Below are 21,574 nucleotides of genomic sequence, written 5' to 3'. Positions count from 1 at the left end.
GTAAGGTATGCTTTCTACTGTCGTTAAGTTTTAATATTTTAATTTAGTTTAATTTAATCTTCTAGTTGGCAATACTGTTTTATACCTTACTCGTGGTTATGTCCAGACTCCAGTGTTTACATTTTAGAGTCTTATGTCTAAGTGTGTAGATCTGGATCTAGACTAGATCTAGATTTGATTTAGAGTATATTGTCTAGGATTCCTCTAGCTGTTAGTTACTTTAAGCCATCTAGATCAATAGAGTCTATAAATGATTTAAAATCTATAGATTTTATAATTTTTATATCAATTCCCTCAAGAGTCAAATCCTTGCCCTGGCAGTGGCATGAAATTTGAAAAAAAATGGGCAAAAGTAAAACAAAACGTTTCGGATCAATAAAACCAAATCCAATCGGTCTTGTTAATGGGAAAATTATTAATGAACAAGAAGCTCAAATAAATGACGATCAAGCAGCCAATATTCCAGCGGCATTGACTAACATAATTGAAAAGGTAATCTTAAGTTAAAAGGGGCTTAAAAATTGTGTTAACCTCAGACCCTATCTCATTGATTCTGTTACATTCGATTCTGTATCTCGTTCTTCCCTTTGGGAAAAAAAAGTCAGTTTTACAGTAGTCTACTTTGACCCCAGATAAAATTACTTTCTCAAAATGAAAAAGGGAGTTGTACATGTCAGAAGTGTGACAAAATGGTGCATATGCAATATTTATGAGGAAGTCAAGTTGGGTAGTAAACAATAAAACATTCAAATAAAGAAGACTTATAATACAGTGAGGTGACTGATATGCAAGACGAAACCCAGGTGGCCGACAAACATCCTTTACTCTAGATTCATCGAGATTTTTCCAGTACCATTTTTATTATGAAAATTGCTTTTTATCAGATAGCACATACATATTATCTTTCATACTTATGGCAGGCTCAGTGCGCTATTATCCACTCTTTTGGTGGAGGAGGTATCTGGTGCTTAGCAACAGCAAACACATCTCAGCTTGAGTTGGGATTAGAACTTGAACCCCCTAGCCCGGTGGTTTGTGCCACTCAACCACATATCCCCCATTTATAAAGCAGAGAAGGGACACACAGCATGGTATGAAACTGTTGTGTCCAGCAAGCTTGGAGGGATATCAATTAAAAGTTCTAAGTATGGTTGTTGGTTGAAGACAAGCAATGAGAAAAAATTGCTATCAAGATGAGACTTAGACAACCTATCACTGGCAGGGACAGGGTTGCGTACAACCCCTTGATGTGACATCAGTCACAATTTAAAGAAATGCACAGACAAGGAAAACAACTCCTACACAGGATGTGACAAAGTTTGCTGGCTCATCTTACAGTACACATTCTTAAACCTCAATCATAATGCTTTATTATAAATTGTTTTTCTTCAGACTCTTCTGTGCAGGTACAAAAAGATTAGCTAAAGTTTTTATAAAGCTATATGTATATATATATATATTATATGATACTTCCCCACTACTTAAAACCTAATAAGAATTAAAAATCATATAGCTGCCACTTTTTGGACATATTTTATTTTAACTCTAGAATATTCTAGAGACTTGTTAGACATTATCATGTTTTTAAACCATTCACACACACTGATGTTAATGATGGACTGACTTGTACTTTGTATAATTTTTTCTTGATTGTGGTCCAGCTCCAGGCACCTACTAGTGAAGAAAGAGCATGTGGCTGTCAACTAATGGCCGGCATTGTGTCACAACCAAAGGCCATTGGGTACTTGCTGAGAGAAAATGTTGTTAAAATGACTGCACCACTTTTCTTAGACAAATGTTTAGACGTCAGGAAGAGTGCTCTTGGTGCTTTAAGGTACATACTATCTTAATATGTCTTTGTAGGGAAGAAAATTGTTCACATGTTAATTGAGATAAATTGTGTTGATATACCTAGCAATACAAGTAGGTGATAGATGAAAGATTAAAATGAAAGTATTTGGCTAGCAAACTAGGTTCAATGCTTTGAGCAGAGTTGCCTACAAGTACGCATCTTGCATATTTTGTACGCAAATGGACTCGAAAATATGCGAGTACGGTTTATCATCTGAAAATACGCATTTCCCCATCTAAAGCAAACCCACCCCCCAAATTGTTCTTTCCTTGCTAATCATATATAGATCGGTGTGTCAATGCCTGGAAGTGGACTATTCTTAATTAAACTACCCGAAGATTTTCTATATTTTTTTTTTTTGCGCACTGACGCATGAACATTTAAATGTTTACTAGTCTAGATCTTACTGATCTAAATAAAGCTGAGTTCCTTTCGATGTGTCAGTTTATATGAAGTCTTCAAACTGATTAAGAATTAATTGATTGACTGGTTCTAATTAATCTAGACTGGATCTAGAACTAGAGATATTTTACGATGCCAGGCACCTATAATAGAATTTATATAAATCTAGATTTAGATTTAAGATCTAGACTATAGATTGTTCTAGATTTAGATAACGATTATAGATCCAAATCTAATTCTAGTCTAGATTCTAGATCTAGATGTGACCAGGTGTAGGTGTGTAGGCCTACTAGATTTAGATTTAGATCTAGAACTAATCTAGATGAAATTACATCTACTTATAGATTTAGACTAGACTAGATCTTGGTCTAGTTCAAGGCTCTGGATATTTGTAAGTAGATCTAGATTAGATCTAGAATCTACCCAAAAGCAGCAATTTCAGCCATCTTATAAAGAGATTTATTGATAGAATCTACCCAAAAGCAGCAATTTCAGCCATCTTATAAAGAGATTTATTGATCTCCTTATCATTTATGGAATCTATAATAACAAAAGGGGCAAAATTAGCTGTTGTAACTTTGTATATGTCTAGAGTAGTAGAACTAGACTAGTATTTCTCAATAGAGCCTACAATGCAGCAGGATTGTTAAAATACCTTTAAAAAGCCTTATGCACAATAAAAACCAATCAACTTATAATGAAACTGCCTACAGATCTAGATCTACTCTGGGGAAAACATAAAAAAACAACATTTAAATGTTACATTTTCCATGAATATCAAATATTTGGTATAAAATATTTTACCGTACATGATAATTTTGTATTTAATATTTTCATTTAGAAACATGAGTGTTTATGGTCAAGCTGATGTAAGTGAAGTCATGATTGACCATGATGTGCTCACACCATTGACAGCGCTTTTACAAACGGTACACTTTTTTTTTTCTCAGTTTCAAGATAATCATTTAAAATGACTGAATCTTTCAAGATAATTAAGTCTTTCTAATTTTCCATTATCATAAACAAATAGAAACAGTTATCAGTAAAATCTCATTATGATGTTTAGCTATGTGATTAGCTTTACAGTTTCAGGAAGGATGATAATGTCCTTATTTTCTGGAATTAAATATTTGAACACTGTATGTTTTTTATATCATACTGCTGAAACAGAATTGAGTTGTTGTTTTTTTGTGTAGTTTAAAAAATTATTATGTTTTTAAAATGTCTTACGGCACAATGAGAATAACAGGTGTATTTTCTGTTTGATACTTAGTATAATAATGGCTGGCTCCCGGAGAAAGAAGCTTCAAAATATGACACCAATGTTGATGTGTTAATTGAATCTTTGGAACTGCTCTCTAATCTTTGGTAATAAACTTAAACACATTCTCGATACTCCTAAACTAATCATTAAAGCTTGAATAACCACAATGTAAACATATATTTATTGAAACAAAACAAAAGACTGCACTTTTTTTCCCTTTTGTTTGTAATTATTCTTTTTTGCAAAATATTTTTAGATCTATGTTGTTAAAATAAGATATTATGTCATGTTGAAATATATTCTTATATCCAACATTTGTTTGTTCTTCCCAGTGAAAGCAATAATTCTGCTGTGAAAAGGTTTAACAAAGAAAACTTACTGACTACAATTCTTCCTTTATTGAATGTAGAAGTCTATGGCTATCAGTTATGTAATGCAGCTGGTAAGCTAAATTTTGTTTTTTTAAATTAATACCACTCCATCTACTGCCAGTTTAACAATTGTTCAAAGTATTTTGTTTTTTTAGCAATTTTATTATGTGATTATGAACTACTCAAATTTGTGTTACTACAACTTAGTTCTAGATCGAAGAATATATCACTGTTTTTTTTAAATGTAAATTGCAATATGAGACCAATATTTTCTTGTTTTTACTACCATTAAAAACAATTGATAATTTGGTGACATATAAACATACTTAGTAGAAAAGACAAACCTTGAACACAGAGATAATTTAACATGCTGTGTGGGTAGCCAATCTCTGATAACTGTGTTGATTTTTGTCTCAACATGCCATTTATGAAATTAAATATAATCATATTGTCTCTGTTGAACTAATTCTGTGATGATTGCCATTAATGTCTATTAAACCAGATTCTTTTTTTTTATCAGCCAGGTGTCTTCTGGTTGTTAGTGAGAATAATAGTGAAGCTACTACTGTCTGCCAGAAGCTAGATGTTGTGTCCAGTTTTCTCAAAATAATTGAATCAGATCCACATGGTATAGATGCAGTGTTGTTGAGAACACTCGTCACAGGTGTGTAGTCTTTTAAAACATTTGTCTTCGAATTGAATCAAAAACTTTCCCCATCAAAACTTGTGGATCTATAAGAGCAGTTGAAAGTAGAATCTGACTTTTATTGTTACATGTATACGTTTATTAAAAATGGTCTTTATCCTATGAATTGATTTTTTTTAAAAGTATATGCTTGAAGAGAGAGTTAAAAAAAAATTTCCTGTCTTTGGCTAACTGCTTATAACATTTTACCTTTTACATTATCTGCCCTCTAGACCCCATGGTCTGTAAGGGGAACTTTTTTTTTTACTTAATTTATTGATTGATTAATCAACATACTCTTTGCAAAAACAAGTATTGCAAACTCTTGTGATATGCATTAAGATAATTTAAGAATTTTAATAATTGAAATTTCCTCTACCCATTTAATAGATTGTTCACTTTACTCTTATTTGAGATACTGTTTAGAATAAGAAGACAAATAATCTTGTTCTAAGTAATCAGGTGGAAGAATCTTTTCTCTCCCAGGAATTTTGTTGAATCTGCCTGAAGTTGATTTGTCTCTGCATTATAAAGGAATAATAAAAGCAATATTACAAGTCCTAGACATGGACAGTTTTAGTGTGATTGATGCAGCTTTACAAAGTAGCCAGTTGGACTCAGGGGTAACTACTGGGCTTAAATCATCCCTCTAATATTAGTCCTTCCTCGTTAAATTCATGCTCATTTGCTTTTTAAAATTGCTTCATTCTACAATTGTGTCATTTAGGAGAACACGTTGGAGAATGAGCTGACCTGGCCTGAGGTGGACAAACTCTTGACAGCACAAGGTGTTAGTTTAGAACTGCTGGCCAACATGTGCTGCTCTGATGGTAAGGGGGACAGTTTAAAACAAGTCAAGTAGTGTTACCACTTTTAACATTGAATACCTTGTTCTTCTTTTACCTTTTGGGTCTGTTACAGAGGAGTGGGAGGATGTGGAAAATTCAGAGTTGTCTTCTGATGACCAAACTATGGATATGGAGGAAGACAGTGCTGAGAGCGCTTCGGTAAAAAAAAAATTTGCTTCTTTGCTTAATATAGACTAATAGTGCAATATGCAAAATAGTGATAAATATATATTATAATAATATATTATTATTGGATATATATATTTATATCCAATCAGTATTTTTTTTGTTTATGTTGATTTTTTATCTGTCTTATTACAATAGTAAAAGTATAAGTTCCCCTTTCAGACATTGCGATCAAAAGGGCAGATGATGTTAAGGTCATCTTTTTTTTATTTGGCCAACGGTTAACGGGTGTCATATGGCCAGCACAACGACCAACTTCTTTTACTTTGCCCAATTTAAGTCAGGTACCCATTAGAGTTGGGTGGACTCAGATGTGCCCTTAAATCCTGAAATTTAAAATCCCAGTCTTCACTGAGATTCAAACCCCAGGTTCGGAAGCCAAGCACTTAACCACTCAGCCACCGTACCCCTCCATTACAATCAGTGAACTATAAATTCTGTATATTACAGGAAGCGCTGTGTCTACCAAGTGAGATAGCATCAGCATTTTTAGAGGAAAACATTTTATCCAAGGTATAGTGTCTCTGTTATATCTCTAGTCATTACTCTAGTAACAATGATGTATTCTTAAACATCTAAGCTTTTAATGATATCTTTAAATTACCCCCTAATAGAAACTTGTGCAGATTTGTGCTAAAAAAAATGCTTGTGACTTATTGATAAACTTAACATTGAATTGTTAAACTAACACATTTGTCTGCACATAAGCTATAATAATGTTTGTCTCTTTGACCTAGATTCTCCTGAAAGTTTCTCCTTTGACAGAAGATCAAACTAGTAAACTTCAAGAGTCACATTGCGGAAAAAATACTTTGAAAAAGTAAGTTGTTGTTTTATAGATAACATGGTCAGACCTGATTCAGGTTTTAACATTTCGTTTTGCATACCTTACTCAAATAATTATCTAAAATCTTAAATGGAGTCATTATTAATGTTACAATAGTGTACCTTTAATATAAATCAATCAAAACTTACAAAAAGAGATAATATTTGACACTATTGTGCTGCATAATTATTTTTATTTTTTTTTTACCTTTCTAGGTTTTTTATTACATTAGAATAATTATCATTGATTTCTTTTTTGGACTATTAAAGTGTTTAATTTTTTTTAATCGTTACCTTGTCCTGGTGATTTTGATCCTTTTGTTTAAAAATGTCCTGACAGTAAATGTTACTAAATTGTATTATTTGTTTATATATATTGTTTGTAGGCTGCGTGATCTACAGACTAGATGCCTACTATGTATTAGTAACATTGTCGGTGCAGTTGATGAATCTCTCCTCTCCCAGTCCACACCGCTGTCTACCATATGGACTGGACTTTATCAACTGCTTCAAATCTCTAGTGGTATGTTGGACACACTATATGTTTGTTATATACAGTTTGAATGTAGTTATCTCTCACAGAGATCTTGTGCTGTCTAAACCAATTAGTCTTATCTAAAATGTTTGATCTTAAATGGTTTCTACATTCTGAGCATCTAATCTTCTCTTTAAATATTTTTTGTAAACATTTTTATTGTTTGTGTCAAAACAATTCTGTAAATAGAAAAGGGAAACTATTTACACAGAAAAATAAATAATTATAGCTGTCTACATTATTTTTGTTTAATTAGTATACCATCAAATTTATTTTTCACAATGTTTTAACTGGTTATAAGGTTATTTTTCTAATAAATTTATCTTTAAAATTGGTATTGCAAGTTCTATTTACTTGTAATTAATGAGAAAAAAAAGTTGAATCAAGGAAAGTGATGATATCATGATGTTTCAACTTTCAGCGACAGAGGATGAAGATTTGAGGTGGGCACTTACTAGTGCTCTGAGGGCTGTGATTCAACGTATGACTGACTTGCAGCAGACTGAAAGTGTGAGAACAATTTCTGTTTTTTGGCTTAGATAAAAAAAATTTTAACCAGTCAAACTGTATTAACAATCAATTACACTGAGCAAACCTTTGTTTTTAAACATTAGCCATTTTTTGATGACACATTTTATTGTCTTAAGCTAATTACCTTCTCTTCTATCCTGTTAGTAAAATTTTAAAAATAAGGTGAAGATGCTGTTAGGGTTAGGGGCATATGATGTAAAGCTCATGTGTTTCTATTGCCATTGGTTAACGAGTGGCCAGCACACCAAACTTTATTTAGGAATTTGTTAGGAACCTATTACTTTTGGGTGGACACAAGGCTGCTAAAAATCCCAAAGTTAAAAATCCTGATCTTCATCAGGATTTGAACCTGACCTTTGGTTTGGAAGTCAGGTTATTTAACATTTGGCCTCATGCCATCTAAATGTTTTTCCTCTTCTTGAACTTAAAAAAAATATATATTTTTATCACCTAAAATAGACCTTTAAACCTTCTAGTTTTGATTGGATGACAATTAGAGTAAGGTTAAAAATCAATTGTATCTTGAGTTGGGTCATGTGTTGCCTACTAACTCTTTTATTTGTCTTGTGCTCAGGTAAGCAGCATACAAGCTTCAGATATTGATTTCCTGGTGGGCGTGGCTAAAGCCACCAACAACAGAGAAACTCAGATCAATGTCATCAAGATCTTATCAACAATTGGATGCATGAGTTCTGTCACACTTAGTTCTTTACTTCAGGTGATCAAAGCTTAGCAATTTTGTTTTAAATTTTTATGGTTATACAAAGTTGTGTGTGCATTCTGAGATTAGTTTTTTTTGTGACGAGAATAAGAATAAACTTTTTTTATTCCAAGTGTACAAACAATCTTTTAGACTAGTATTAGTAGTAATAGACTAGTATTACAATGGTCCGCGTAATGAAACAGAACAGAAGTTATGAAAACTATAATTTAGACTTTTACTGCTGAGTTGTCGTATTGATGATCTAGCCAGCCTATTACTGCTGAGCTGTAAGCTCTTTTGCAGGCTGTACCTAGGAAAAGTAGAGTGATGCTTTTCTCAGCTGTTCCACACAGCCATACTAAGTGTTGGTTATGATAGGTTTATGTGGTGATAAGATTTGTCAGAGGTGAATTAACTAGGGGCATTCAAAGAGGGCATAGTTGACAGCATTATATAAATGATGGGGGAAAATGTCTTACTGCACTATCTGCTTAGACACTGCCATTATGAAAGATTGTAGATTGCATTTTGCAGAGGAATAAATTGATACTGTCCAATTTGTCTGGCATGGTCATTTCTCTATTCATTCATCAGTCTGTTGCCCATTAATCTGTTTAATAAATATTTTTTTGAAAGAATTTAAGTGAATTAGAAATAATTTTTCCAATTATGTTACCATCTGATTAATTTTAATTTCTTTGTCTTTTAGAAAATTGGTGCTATACTTCTAGAAGTGGCTTGTCATAATGAAGACGTTATTGTAGTCTCTGAGTCCCTGGACTCTCTGTTTGATGTCTTTAAAGAAGATGATACAGATGGCGTAGCCAAAGAGATTAGTCTAGTGGACCAGCTTGTAGCTCTACAAGCTTCCTTTAAACTCAGGGTAATTGAGACTTATTTACATGTTAACGTGTGCTACTCATAACTTCAGGGTTCATTTATCAAAGACTTTCAGAACTACTCTGTTTTTTTTGCTTTCCAATAAAACATGTTAAATATTTATGGCAGTACCTTTCCTGTTTAACAGGTTTTTGAGGTGCTCCCACTAATGTATTTTTGCAAAAGCTTATTACGTATTGTACAGTAATGTATAGATTTTGCGGATGTTGCTTAAAAATCGCATAAATTAAAAAATATATTAAAATGATTATTTCTAACTTTTAAAGATTATAATGTATGGGTAATGTATAACACCTAAAATTACATTCCTACTTCAAGGAATTCATTTATGGTGGGTGAGCCAGAACACTTACACTAAACATGGAACACTGTATGGCCATGCTGCAAACTACAACCTTGGTAGATCTACAGACATGCCTATAGTCCTGCATTATGCGGAACCATCCCTCAAAAATCATCAATGAAGCTTACATGTTCCACATTCATGATTTTTTTTATTCCACCGAGTCTGAGATCCGACAAAAAAAAATCTGCTTTTTTTTCTTTTCATTTATTAATAGTTTGAAATGAAAATACTGTAAAATAAAATATTTATAGGTCTGTGTTTATTGTTTACATTTCATCTCCTCCCGGACCCAGTGTATCCTAAATTTATGAAGATATGGTTGATCTAGATCTATACGTAGATCTAGATCTAGTAGTCTAGATACCTGATCTATTCTTAGAGTCCAGTAAGCACTAACAAGCCAAATGCTCCATTCAGATCCCTTTCTTTTACCGACAATGGATCTAGACTAGATTGTCACTAGATCTAACTGGTTTCTAAGAAAAGGATTTTAAAAAATAGTAATACGTTATTAAGATCTAAAAAGATCCAGATATAGATTCTATATAGTAATATAGACCTAAATGTAATTAATTAACTTAGGCGCAGTAAGGCTAAGGCCTAAATAAGCCATAAATCTATAGATCTACTTATTACAATCTAAACTAGTTTCTAGATCTAGAATCCAGAAGTAGGACTAGATTAGATTACTAGAAATAGAGTCAAATAGTCTTAAAAGGTGATAGATCTAGATGTAATAAATTTAGTTCTCAACAAGTCTGTAGATTGGCGTAGATCTAGAGATAAATATTTAGATCTATGATAGGTATAGTTATTATAATCTGTGTTCTTAGACTAAGAGGACTTATTAGATGTAGATCTAGATCTAGTAGACAGTAAATTATTCTAGACCTACAACTAGAGACATCTAGAGTGACTAGAGTAGAGCCCTAGAAATGGATAGATAATCAAGTACATCTAGAATAATCTAGAAATATACTTGGATAGATTTAGATCAAGTAACAAATAAAAATAGATAGTAACATTTGAGTCTTTGGTCATTAGAATACATTTTGGTTAAAATTCATCATATAGAGTAAAGAACTATTGATTTCAAACAAAGGGCATAATTATGTATTACAGGTTTTCATACTTTTAATTATACTGTTTACATCTAATGTACAAAAAGTAAACTATCATTGTTATTTCAGTAATAATTGAAGTCTTTATTTATTGTGCACACTATGGCTGCTGAACGTAACCGCATTTATGTTTCACATTGGGGCCCAAAATTCCACATTTTCAACCTGAGTGTTCCACATTCTGGGTATTGGGGTGGACATGTCTGGATATATTTCTTACTTCATTAACTTTGAAAACTGCATCGCCAGTCAATTAATGGCTAAATTAAATATTTATCTAGACATACTAGCCTTGGCATCTTTGGTAGATAATTATGATAACATTCATCATTCAGCACAAATTATAGCATCTTTATTTCTTTCTTTGTTATAGCATCTTTATTTCTTCCTTTGTTACAGCATCTTTATTTCTTCCTTTGTTACAGCATCTTTATTTCTTCCTTTGTTACAGCATCTTTATTTCTTCCTTTGTTACAGCATCTTTATTTCTTCCTTTGTTACAGCATCTTTATTTCTTCCTTTGTTACAACTTTTTTTTTCTTCCTTTGTTACAGCAATTCAGACATGCCTACAGTCCCGCATTATGCGGAACCGTCCCGCAAAAGCATCAAAAAAGCTCACATGTTCCGCATTCACGATTTTTTGTTCCGCCAAGTCTGAATTCCGACACAAAAAAAAATCGCCGATTTTTCATTATTTATTAATAATGCGAAATGAAAATACTGAATACAAAATAAAATATATCTAGGTCTGTGTTTATTGTTTACATTTCATCTCCTCCTGGACCCGTGTGTCCTAAATTTACGAAGATATGGTTGAGCTAGATCTAGTACTCTAGGTCTAGATTCTAGATCTATTCTTAGAATCTAGTAAGTGCTAATAAGCCTAATTTTCCATTCAAATCTCTTTCTTTTCCCGACAATGGCGCTATTCTAACACTAACGTGACTAACTAAACTGGTTTCTTGGGAAGTTAGGTAATTCTATTCTTTTCAAATACTGAAATACTCAAATAGGTTATTAGAGATCTAGACCTAGATAGATCTAAATGTAATTAATTAACTTAGACACAGTAAGGCTAAGGCCTAGATCTAAATAAGGCTATATATCTACTTATTACATAGTCTAAATTAGTATCTAGATCTAGCACTAGATTACTAGATTTAACTAGATCAGTAATCAGTAGATGATACTAATAAATCTAGATCTATCTTAGTATCTAGAGAAATTGACTTAGAAGGTGATAGATCTCTAGATTTCTATGTATCATTATGATTATCATATGTAATAAATTTAGTTCTCAATAAGTCCATAGATCTAGACATAAATATTTAGATCTATAATATAATTATTATAATCTGTGTTCTTAGACTTAGAGTACTTATTAGATGTAGGTCTAGTCCTAGACTAGTGCTACTAGTAGACACTCTTAAATTATTTTAGATCTAGCACTAGAGACAACTTCTAGAGTGACTAGAGTAGAGCCCTAGAAAAGGATAGATAATCAAGTACCGGTAGATCTAGAATAATCACATAGGAGTTAGAACTATTGATGTCAAACAAAGGACATAATTATGAATTAAAGGTTTTCTTACTTTTAATTATATTATACTATTTACATCTAATTTATAAGAAGCAAACTAGTATTGTTATTAAAGTAATAATTAATATAATTGAAGTATTATTTATATTGCGTACAGTATGGCTGACAAACATAAATGCGTTTATGTTCCACATTGGGGCCCAAAATTCCACATTTTCAACCTGAGTGTTCCACATTCTGGGTCTTAGGGGTAGGCATGTCTGCAGCATCTTTATTTCTTCCTTTGTTACAGCTTCTTTATTTCTTCCTTTGTTTTCCCAGATAAAAGAAAAGAGGAAAGAGCTGGGAGAGAACTTTTCAGTTGTGATGATGGCCAAGTCCAATCTGGCAGGTTTTATCAAGTACAAACTAAGCAAAAGATAAATCAGCTGTTCAAAAGTGTTCTTACTCTTGTCCTGGAATATGCAACATTTGTTTGTGATTTTACTTTGGAAGTAAAGGAAAGATCTTGTCAAATCTGATTTTATTGGTAATTATTTTAATCATGTGTTTGATATGTAGGTAAGAGACCTATAGGACATTAATTTATATAATAAAAAGGTAGTTATAATACACTGTATATGTTGAGGGTGATAAGGGATACATATTGGGTTGTATGATACAGAAATGATAAGCATGTTGCGACATGATAATTGTGACTTGAGATCTGATTGAATGTGTGTTGAAATATGGCTGATAGCGTGGTTGGTGTGCTGAAACCTGATAGGTAGTGAGGTATTAGTGTACAAAGATTGTTTTGTATACAATGTTCTAACATGAAATCTTGTTTGGCTATAGATGTGTGGTTGCCAACTTTTTTTTTTTAATGCCCTTACTTAATACATTAGTTTATTTGTTTCCTGGTCTTTCATTGTCAACTTTAATGTTTAGCTGTGTGTAGTTTGAAATAATAATGTTGAATATTTGCCTGTATGCTATGTCAGTAAAAATGGGCATTTATCAGTCAATAAGATTCTAGTGTAAATAAATTGATTCAGAGGGTCTCTTTAATATTTGACTGGCACTTAAAAGTTTTCTGAATTTCTGAGAGTTAAAAAGATCATCCATTTCATTAGTTCAGTGCCTTGAAAACATTTTGACAATAAGATTTGTGTCAACTATTTAGTGTTTGTTTTGACCTAAATTAAATAATAAAATGTACAAACCACATGACTGATATTGATTTATGGAATGGATTTTTTATTCGTTATTCTTGGAGCAATAACATTTTTTTTTTCAGAATAAAAATGAAGAAGTGTTACTGAAACATATTTGTTTCATAGTATTATTAGTTTTATTATTGTTTTTAAATGAATTCTACTTAGGTAAGAGGTGTAATAACCTGTCAGATTATTTGATATTTAGGAATTAATGCTGGTGTACTTTTTAAAGAGAAAGTTTTTAGATACATTTATTTCTTAATTCTTTGTGAAGCTACACTATAGAAACATCTAAACCAATTAAATCATAAATGCTATTTACAAGCAGGCTTTTTTTTTTGTTGTTGTTGTTGTTGTTGATGCATTAAATTGTTGTTTGTTTGTTGTTGTTGTTTTTAAGTTTTCCTGACAAATATTTGCTTGAATATATCAGAAGATTACATTCTGTGGTGATGGCATAAATATCTACTGCATGAGTGTCATCTTTTTATTTTTATATGGAGTATTTAGGCAGGTAATATTCTGTTTGAGAATATGTAGACTGAACGAATCATTCTGACATTCATTTAATCAAATACTCAAAATAATGAAATTATCATTCAGGTATCAATAAGGTTTGCAAATGTCAAAATATGAAGTCTCAATACCATACCACTTCATTCCTAGCATTCTCTCATCTGATATTATCTTCTCAACTCAGATTACGAAGATTAAATTTCAAAAGTCAGGCCAGATTTTACTGTTAAGTAATCTCAAATCAAAATAAACCAGTCGGACTATTCTTTGATAACAGATTTACTTACATAGAGCAAGCATGACATGCAATATAACATATATTTAATCAAGGGAGATAATTTTAAGATATCTTCAAATTTCAAGTTATTTCCCTTGCCATAAATTTAGAAACACTATTTACCATTCGACAGCTTCGCTGGGTAGGTCATCATACCGTATTGGGGGATGATCGCTGGCAGGGCCGGCACTAACAAATGAAAGCTGACAATGCCGTTTTTATTTAATGCCATCCCAAAAATGACAATTTTGTCTATTTTTCAGTAGATTTTTATGAGTTTTCAGGAGGTTATAATAATTTCAGGAGATTTCCAGGTCCTGGAAATTCATGAGGCCGAGGGATCCCTGTTATTTCAAATAAGTTATAATGGTTTCATTGATTAATTTACATCTAGAATTATCGCATGGCCTTGATCGCGGGCGATCTTTTTTTTTTTTTGAGAGCTTAGAGGATGACGGCGTAACAGAGGTCCCCCAGAAGCACTGTAAAAGTTCAACTTCGGCGCCAATGGCATAGAGGAAAACTGACAACAGATGGTCTATTAATGAGGCAACTGGAGAGCTGTAACACATTAGAGACTCAAAGAAGACATCTTTCCGAAGAAAGATGCAGAGGACTAAAAGAACACTTCACTTGACTTCCGGTGGACGACGGCTTTATGTGCATTAGTTGTGGCATAATATGTAGGTCGCAGTTGGTTTTGCGTGGTCAATCATCCTTAGTCTTCGGAATTGAAGACAATACCTTTTTATTATTATTATAGATGAGATATTTGAACGTGTATTCTAAATGAATGAATAATGACTAGCTTGCGCTTTGCGAATGACAAAGATGGTCTGGCAGGGACAGATAAAGAACTAGCTGACTTAGTGATGTTCATAGCAAGACTTTCGCAGCATATAGTATGCAAATCAATGTCAAAAAAACACATGACCAATAGCCAACCGGGCTTAAAGGCGAAAAGCTGGCAAGTGTCATTAGTTTTAAAAACCTCCGAGCTATCGGAGCTATCGAATGAACCAATCCAGAACTTCTGGCCAGAAATACACAGTCCACATCAGCACTTGCTTAAAACATTTATTGTAAGATAAAGACATAGTCCTCGACAGTAAACTCAGACTGATGCGCTCCTTTGTCATGGCTTCATTCTTATTTGCTTGCGAATCTTTGACGCTAACAGCAGAAATAAACAAGATGATCCTAGCAAAAAAAGGATCATTGTTATCCCCTAGAAAGACCGCAACACAAATGAGGAGATTAGAAACAGGATCCCAAAGACCATTGGCTTCACGATGACCTGATGACCACAGTATAAAAAACGCAAACTCAAACTTTATGGTTATATCACCAAATTCTTGATCTCTCGTCAGGGAACAGTAGCAGGAAAAAAAAAATAAGAGGCAGACAGAGAAAGCGATGGGAAGACAACATAACAGAAAGAACGGGCCTGCCATTGAAAGATATTCCATTCAAGGCAAAAGACAGAGAGGAATGGAGAAAGATCATGTGTGGTGCCCCAATTATAGGATAGGTTAAGGTCAAGGTCTTAATGAATAAATAACTAAACCAAAATGCACTGGATAAATTGGATCAATTAAAGACGGTAACGTTAAAAATAATAGTAATTAGTTTTGACAGATCGGACAGGAAGTAACAATTAATATGTCTACCGTTTACAAGGCTCAAGGGAAACAAATATTTTACTTTCATTGAACTAACGTACATGTACATTTTTTTTTCACAAACATTCGGATTGGATCTCTCTCCCCACCCCCCTCGAAACATCTCCCTATCCAGTCTGCTCTTCTATAAATCCCCCCCAGCCCCCAACCCTCTCGCTATCCCCTCCCCGCTAAACTGAGTTTAAAACTGGAATATCAAATGTTCTAACGTAAAACAGAGGTTTGGACATTCACATTTTGTGGATTATTTGTACGTGAAACGCGAAGAGAAATTGTGTGTGGTAAGTGTCAGTCTCCTTATGGCTCGGGAAGAAACAAATCGATATCTCTAATCAGTTTAGTGCTCAGGGATTTGTACGGTGAACACACAATAAAGTTTTCCTGTGTTTTTTTCTCTCTCTCTCAATTGATGAATGCACTCATTAGCTGAACACCTATCTGCTGTCTTCACGTTACAGCAGGAGAAAATGTTCTTCAGCTGAACTGTTTTTAAACTTCTTTCTGCTCCCAGAATCTTGTTTCCACCCCTCCCCATTTTTTGTTCTCTCTCTTTCCACACCTTAAATCATTTTTGAAATACTGAATATTTGACGAAGAAAATTCATGCTTGGCAGTACATGCTACACTGCTCTAGTGGCTACATGACATCTTTCTGTTGGGCTACATGACATCTTTCTGTTGGGCCACATGACATCTTTCTGTTGGGCTACATGGCATCTGTGTATCTAGGTAATGTGACATCACTCTATTGGGTTACTTGACATCATTTTATTAAATAATGTTGATACATGTGAAGCAGGGCCGTTTTTAGACCTTTAATGGTCACAGGCATGGGGTGTACTGGAAAAGGGTGTGTGGGTGTGGGGAGGCCTCAGAAGCGAAAATCTGGCAATGTAGAATGTTTTAATTTATCCTAATGCTCCACAACTTCATCTCCTTCTGTTTCTGTCAGTAACAACTGGGCCGATTTTAATGACAGGCCCGTAAAAGGTTTTATATTCTCTTATTAAAGGGGCCCACGGATGGCAGTGACTGACCCTCGCATGTTATAGAAGATCTTTCCCACACCTTACACTGCTTATAATATACAACTAGACTAACACATTTTCAGTAATATCGTTATAGCCTACACCCGTAGACCGCGCTTCAGGGCTTCAGTCACACAGTATGATTAACAAATAAGCATTTAAACCGTTTGAGATGAGCCGAGGCTCTTCGAGCTCTAGGCGTGTAAGCCTGCTTGAACAACCGTTCTGTCTGGAAGAGATCCAAGTGAATGCTTATGTAAAGCATTGCAATTTCCGATGTATCTGGCACTCCGGGCACATGGATTAGAATGCATGGCCGAAGGCCGAGTACACCGGGAACCTCCGCCATTTTCCTAACTAACCGTGCAGGACTCGCCATTTGTGTAACGGTCCCTTGAGGAACGACGCATGGATTATCGACAGGGACGTGGGAGCTCTCTTTCAACTCCGCACCATGCAATGGGAAAGCTCTCGCATTCCCTTGGACACTCCCACAGGAGTTTTGTTTAGCTATTCATTTAGCCTAATCACTTCCTCAAATGACCGTTTCCACCCGAGTGCCACGTTGAAGCAGAATAGCGTACCCGGGATAATTTAAACCTAGATTTCTTATAGTCTTGTAGAGCGGTACGCGGTCTGTGGGCCGAATTGTATACTTAGTGTTGGGAAGTTCGTTCAGTTAAGCACCAAACTGCTAGTAGACAACTAAACTTCTATTATAGGCGCATTGCATTTTAATATTTTTACTTATGCAAATTGCAATAACTTGAAAAACTTCATTGTGAACGAAACTAAATGAAACTTTTTATTACAATATAGACAGAGCGATAGGGATAAAATAAGCTGATATTTAAACAAATATAACTCACAATAAAAACTTGTTTTTATACTCTGGCATCGAGACCGAAACCAATCGTTATAGAAGGCCTCACCACTGACCTGCAACGTCACAGCATGTGGGCAATTTAAGCCAATAGCTCGTTATCTCGTAGTGGCAACGAGCTTAACACAGGTTAACCACAGTGCCGTTATCTTGCATCATTCTACAAGGTAAGGTAAAGTTTCTTCTTCCGACCTTGCGATCTATATGGCAGATGATGTAAAGGTCATCTGTTTCCGTGGCCCACGGTTAATGATGGTGTCATGTGGCCAGCACAACGATCAAACGCATTTACTTTCCCCAACTAACGTCAGGTACCCATTAGAGCTGGGTGGACTCAGAGGTTCCCTAAAGATGCTGAACTTCGAAATCCCTGTCTTCATCGAAATTCGAACCCAGGACCTCCGTTTCGGAAACCAAGTGCTTTACCACTCAGCCATCGCGCCTCACATAATTCTACACGAATAATATTTAATCAATGTTTTCTGAGCCTCTCTCTCTCTCTCTCTCTCTACAACCAACAATAAATACTCCTTTCTATATCACCTAGGAAACACACTCCATAACACTAATGCTAGGGCCGAATTTCACACATAGTCCGCTCCTGGATGTGTTCATACACATGTTATAAAAAGCCTTAAGGTGTTGGTACGCATAGACACGAAAACTCTCTCAAGGGGTACTTGTCAATACAAAGTTGAGATTCCCTGTTCTGGTGAATTAATCTCCCCCCCCCCCCTACTTGGACACCTTTCAATACAATGAACTAATAGCAGTGGGAACTGTTACATGACCACCTTACCCCATGGAGGTAATTCTAAGGTTGTGTAGTTTTGGTCTTTCAAAACGAACTCAGCAACGCTTACAAATCAGACCACCCGGTAGGGCGGAAATCACAAAAAAACGCCTGCTGCACAGGCATTGTGGGTGAATCACTGAAAACTGTTACTCATACTTGCAAATTACAGTGTAAACATGCATGGAGACGTTTGACCTTTAACCTAAGAGAAATTAGTTTAATAGGCTGTAAACGAAAGTGTGTTCAACTCAGACCAGAGTACTACTTAAACTTTATCCTCAACTTAAACCCAGTGCCGGAGTTTAGTAAGTAGAAGCCCAAGCAGGATTTTCGCGGAGGCACCTAACCTCTTCTAATTCATATAAACGCAATTAAAAGGCCTAATATGAATGGCTCTAAAAGCATATCATATATGTAAAGAAAGAAATTAGGTAGGCCAACTTGTAGATTTAATCTCATTCCCCTTTTTTAATATTTAATATATTTTGTTAACAATTTTATATTTTGAAATGTGGAGCCCTAGGGCCCTAGGGCCAGTCTTGCGCTGTCGTAAATCCGGTTCTGCTTTAACAACGAACTTTGGGTTATTTTTGAGGCTTGGATTTCTCAGAACTGAGTACTATGGTAAACTTTATTCTAAATTTGAAACATAAAACATGAGAAATAAAAATTAAACAAAAGTACTGGTAATGCAAGTAGAAGTAATCTAAATTTAGGATTTTTTTTTCAAAATTATAAAGTTATTTTGCACGAAGAAAAACCTTACATATTAAAGGTCAAATCATGGTCAAGACTCAAAAGTAAAGTAGCAATTATACATAAAACACTGAACCATAATCTTCAAATACAAAAACAAAATTTAATAAAATACTCTGAAAGACACAAAGATAAAGGCACATTCCTTGTCCCATATGCTAGGACACATTTGTACAAATACTCCTTCTTCCCTAGTGCTATTAGAGCATGGAATGGGTTGCCTGAGCTAGCCAGGAAAACCAGTGACTTGGCAGAATTTAAGTCATTTGTTAATATGCATGACTAAATGCATGACGCGTAGGACGTAATCATCTTCTTTTTTGAAGTAACGTCTGTATTATATAAGATAAGATAAGTCAACGTACAACTTTGCTCAAAACATCGTATTGTTGTAATCTTGCACAGGCGCACCAGAGCACTATTCACACACTCGGGCGTAAGCCTGTTAGCAGAAGATGATTGCGACTAATTGGACATCGTAAAACAGACAAAATATTGTTAGAGTCTTCTGTGCAAGTTGCCATGGTAACTTAATCCTAACTCTAACCCAAAGTATCATGCTAAATCACAGTTTATTAAACCTACCATACAACGGAAAGAAATGTTAATACATCAGTATGTGTAATGTGTATGATAATACAATAAATGTTACAGCTAAATTTCAAAACGATTAATGTAACATTCGTGTAACATTGAAAACATACACAGTATAAGCTTATTATCAACTTTGTCTGTCTGTCTGGTAAAAGTTTGTACATGTTATTTCTCCCAAACCCATTTAAGTTGAAATTTTAAACAATTATTTATAGTATCAAACAAAACATGAATCAATTTAAAAATTAACCAATTAGTCAATTTTTTTATGGTAATAAATCTTATTTTGTTCGACACCGAATAAAAGAAATAACTAGTACATAATTTAGATATAAAATTGTAAGTGCAGAGTTATTCCCCCTTTGATGAGGTTGTTTTTTTTTTGTAAAGATTTGTTTCTATTGTGTTTGTTGATAGGGTTAGCCCCCGCATTAGTGACTTGCCATAGGCCCCGCGTATTGCTACGGCCTCCTCTGGTCTGCACATTCGTGACCCTAAGACAACTTAAGTCAACTATACGTTCAAATGACATAAACATGACATATAATGACATGAACGTATCACAAACAGCTGATACGACTGACCTTGAGATATTAACATTGGCGCCTCTAGTCTGCTGGTGAAGGATGTGGGAAGTGTGTGGTGGTGCTATCTTATTACGATGTGTCCATATTGAGCGCTTCAAGTCATGACAGTTTTTTTTTGTTTTGTTTTTGTTTTTCTAAGCGGAATGAATTATCGAGCAAAACATGACCTATGAATATTGATGTCTACACCACGGAAGATGGCCGTCTCAGGTTATCTTCTTAATGCTAACACTTACACAGAGGCGGAGAAAGAAGACAGGGGAAAATTTGACGAGGGGTGTGAAAAAGAAAAAAAAATTTGACTGCATGTGTTTGCTTGAAATAGCACATTAAAAAAAAACTGGTTTAGATACATACCTTGATACATTTTACTAAATTGTATTGAAGTAACACTATTTCTTTCAGTAAAAAAAAATAGTTAATTTCTACATTCACCTTCACCTAAGCCTTAGTCTGTTGGACAGTTGGTGCACCACACAAGATTTGTCAAACGTCTTTCTCCATTCCTCTCTGTCTTTTGCCTCTTTCAATGACAGGCCCGTCCATTCTTTTATGTTGTCTTCCAATCGCTTTCTCTGTCTGCCTCTTTTTCTTTTTCCTAGTACTATTCCCTGAAGGAAGGGTTTTAAAGGACCCCAGAAACGTCCCATATCTCAACTAGCTTAGAGCCTTTTCAAGCATAAATACAACATTGGCCAAATCTTCCTTTTTTTTTTTTGTTTGTTTTTCTTAATGCTCGTCTCTACATTTCTCCATATCACTTCCCCCCCCTCCTCGCTCTCTTGCTGTATTGCTTGTTTTAAAAGTCAACTGGATCTTAAATAATAAAATGTAAAGAGCAGATCACTTTGGTTGTCTTGATTATAAAATCCCCAAATGTCGTGTTCACCAAAAATAATATAACAAATTAAAAAAAAAATTAACCTAATTTTACCCACCGGCTACGCCTGATTCCAACAACTGTTTAGCTCACTGGAAACTCTAAGAATATGGACTATTTATGAGTTTTAATATAAGCATTATCTACTCTGCTGTATTTAAAAAAAAAGTATGAAGATTAAAATTTATCGCAGCATTTGAGCTTTTTATAACTTGCAAAGCAAGTCAAGTTTATGGCTAAGGAAAATTATTTTAACAAGAAACTA

General features: G+C 34.2%; 1 protein-coding gene across 1 annotated transcript; it reads left to right on the top strand.

The window, feature by feature from the left end:
• Positions 1-115: 115 nt before the first annotated feature.
• LOC106068844 (HEAT repeat-containing protein 3-like) lies at positions 116-13,638 on the top strand. The gene is made up of 16 exons (XM_013228351.2): positions 116-492; positions 1,662-1,834; positions 3,096-3,183; positions 3,528-3,622; positions 3,851-3,960; positions 4,410-4,553; positions 5,061-5,197; positions 5,302-5,404; positions 5,496-5,581; positions 6,059-6,121; positions 6,346-6,428; positions 6,820-6,956; positions 7,390-7,478; positions 8,074-8,217; positions 8,912-9,085; positions 12,433-13,638. The coding sequence occupies exons 1-16, from the start codon at positions 343-345 to the stop codon at positions 12,532-12,534; spliced, it is 1,878 nt and encodes a 625-aa protein (XP_013083805.2). The 5' UTR covers positions 116-342; the 3' UTR covers positions 12,535-13,638.
• Positions 13,639-21,574: the final 7,936 nt, after the last annotated feature.

This window comes from Biomphalaria glabrata, chromosome 7, assembly GCF_947242115.1.
Source record: "Biomphalaria glabrata chromosome 7, xgBioGlab47.1, whole genome shotgun sequence".
In the NCBI taxonomy this organism is placed as follows: Eukaryota; Metazoa; Mollusca; class Gastropoda; family Planorbidae; genus Biomphalaria; species Biomphalaria glabrata.
This window is presented reverse-complemented; position numbering and strand designations above follow the sequence as displayed.

What these genes read in the sequence shown, in the direction of transcription:
- LOC106068844 (XM_013228351.2), top strand. Translation starts at nt 343, where the DNA reads ATGGGCAAAAGTAAAACAAAACGTTTCGGATCAATAAAACCAAATCCA. An exon ending in TGACAGCGCTTTTACAAACG is followed by an intron (nt 3,184 to 3,527) that starts GTACACTTTTTT and finishes TTTGATACTTAG; the next exon opens with TATAATAATGGCTGGCTCCC. An exon ending in TCAGTTATGTAATGCAGCTG is followed by an intron (nt 3,961 to 4,409) that starts GTAAGCTAAATT and finishes TTTTTTTATCAG; the next exon opens with CCAGGTGTCTTCTGGTTGTT.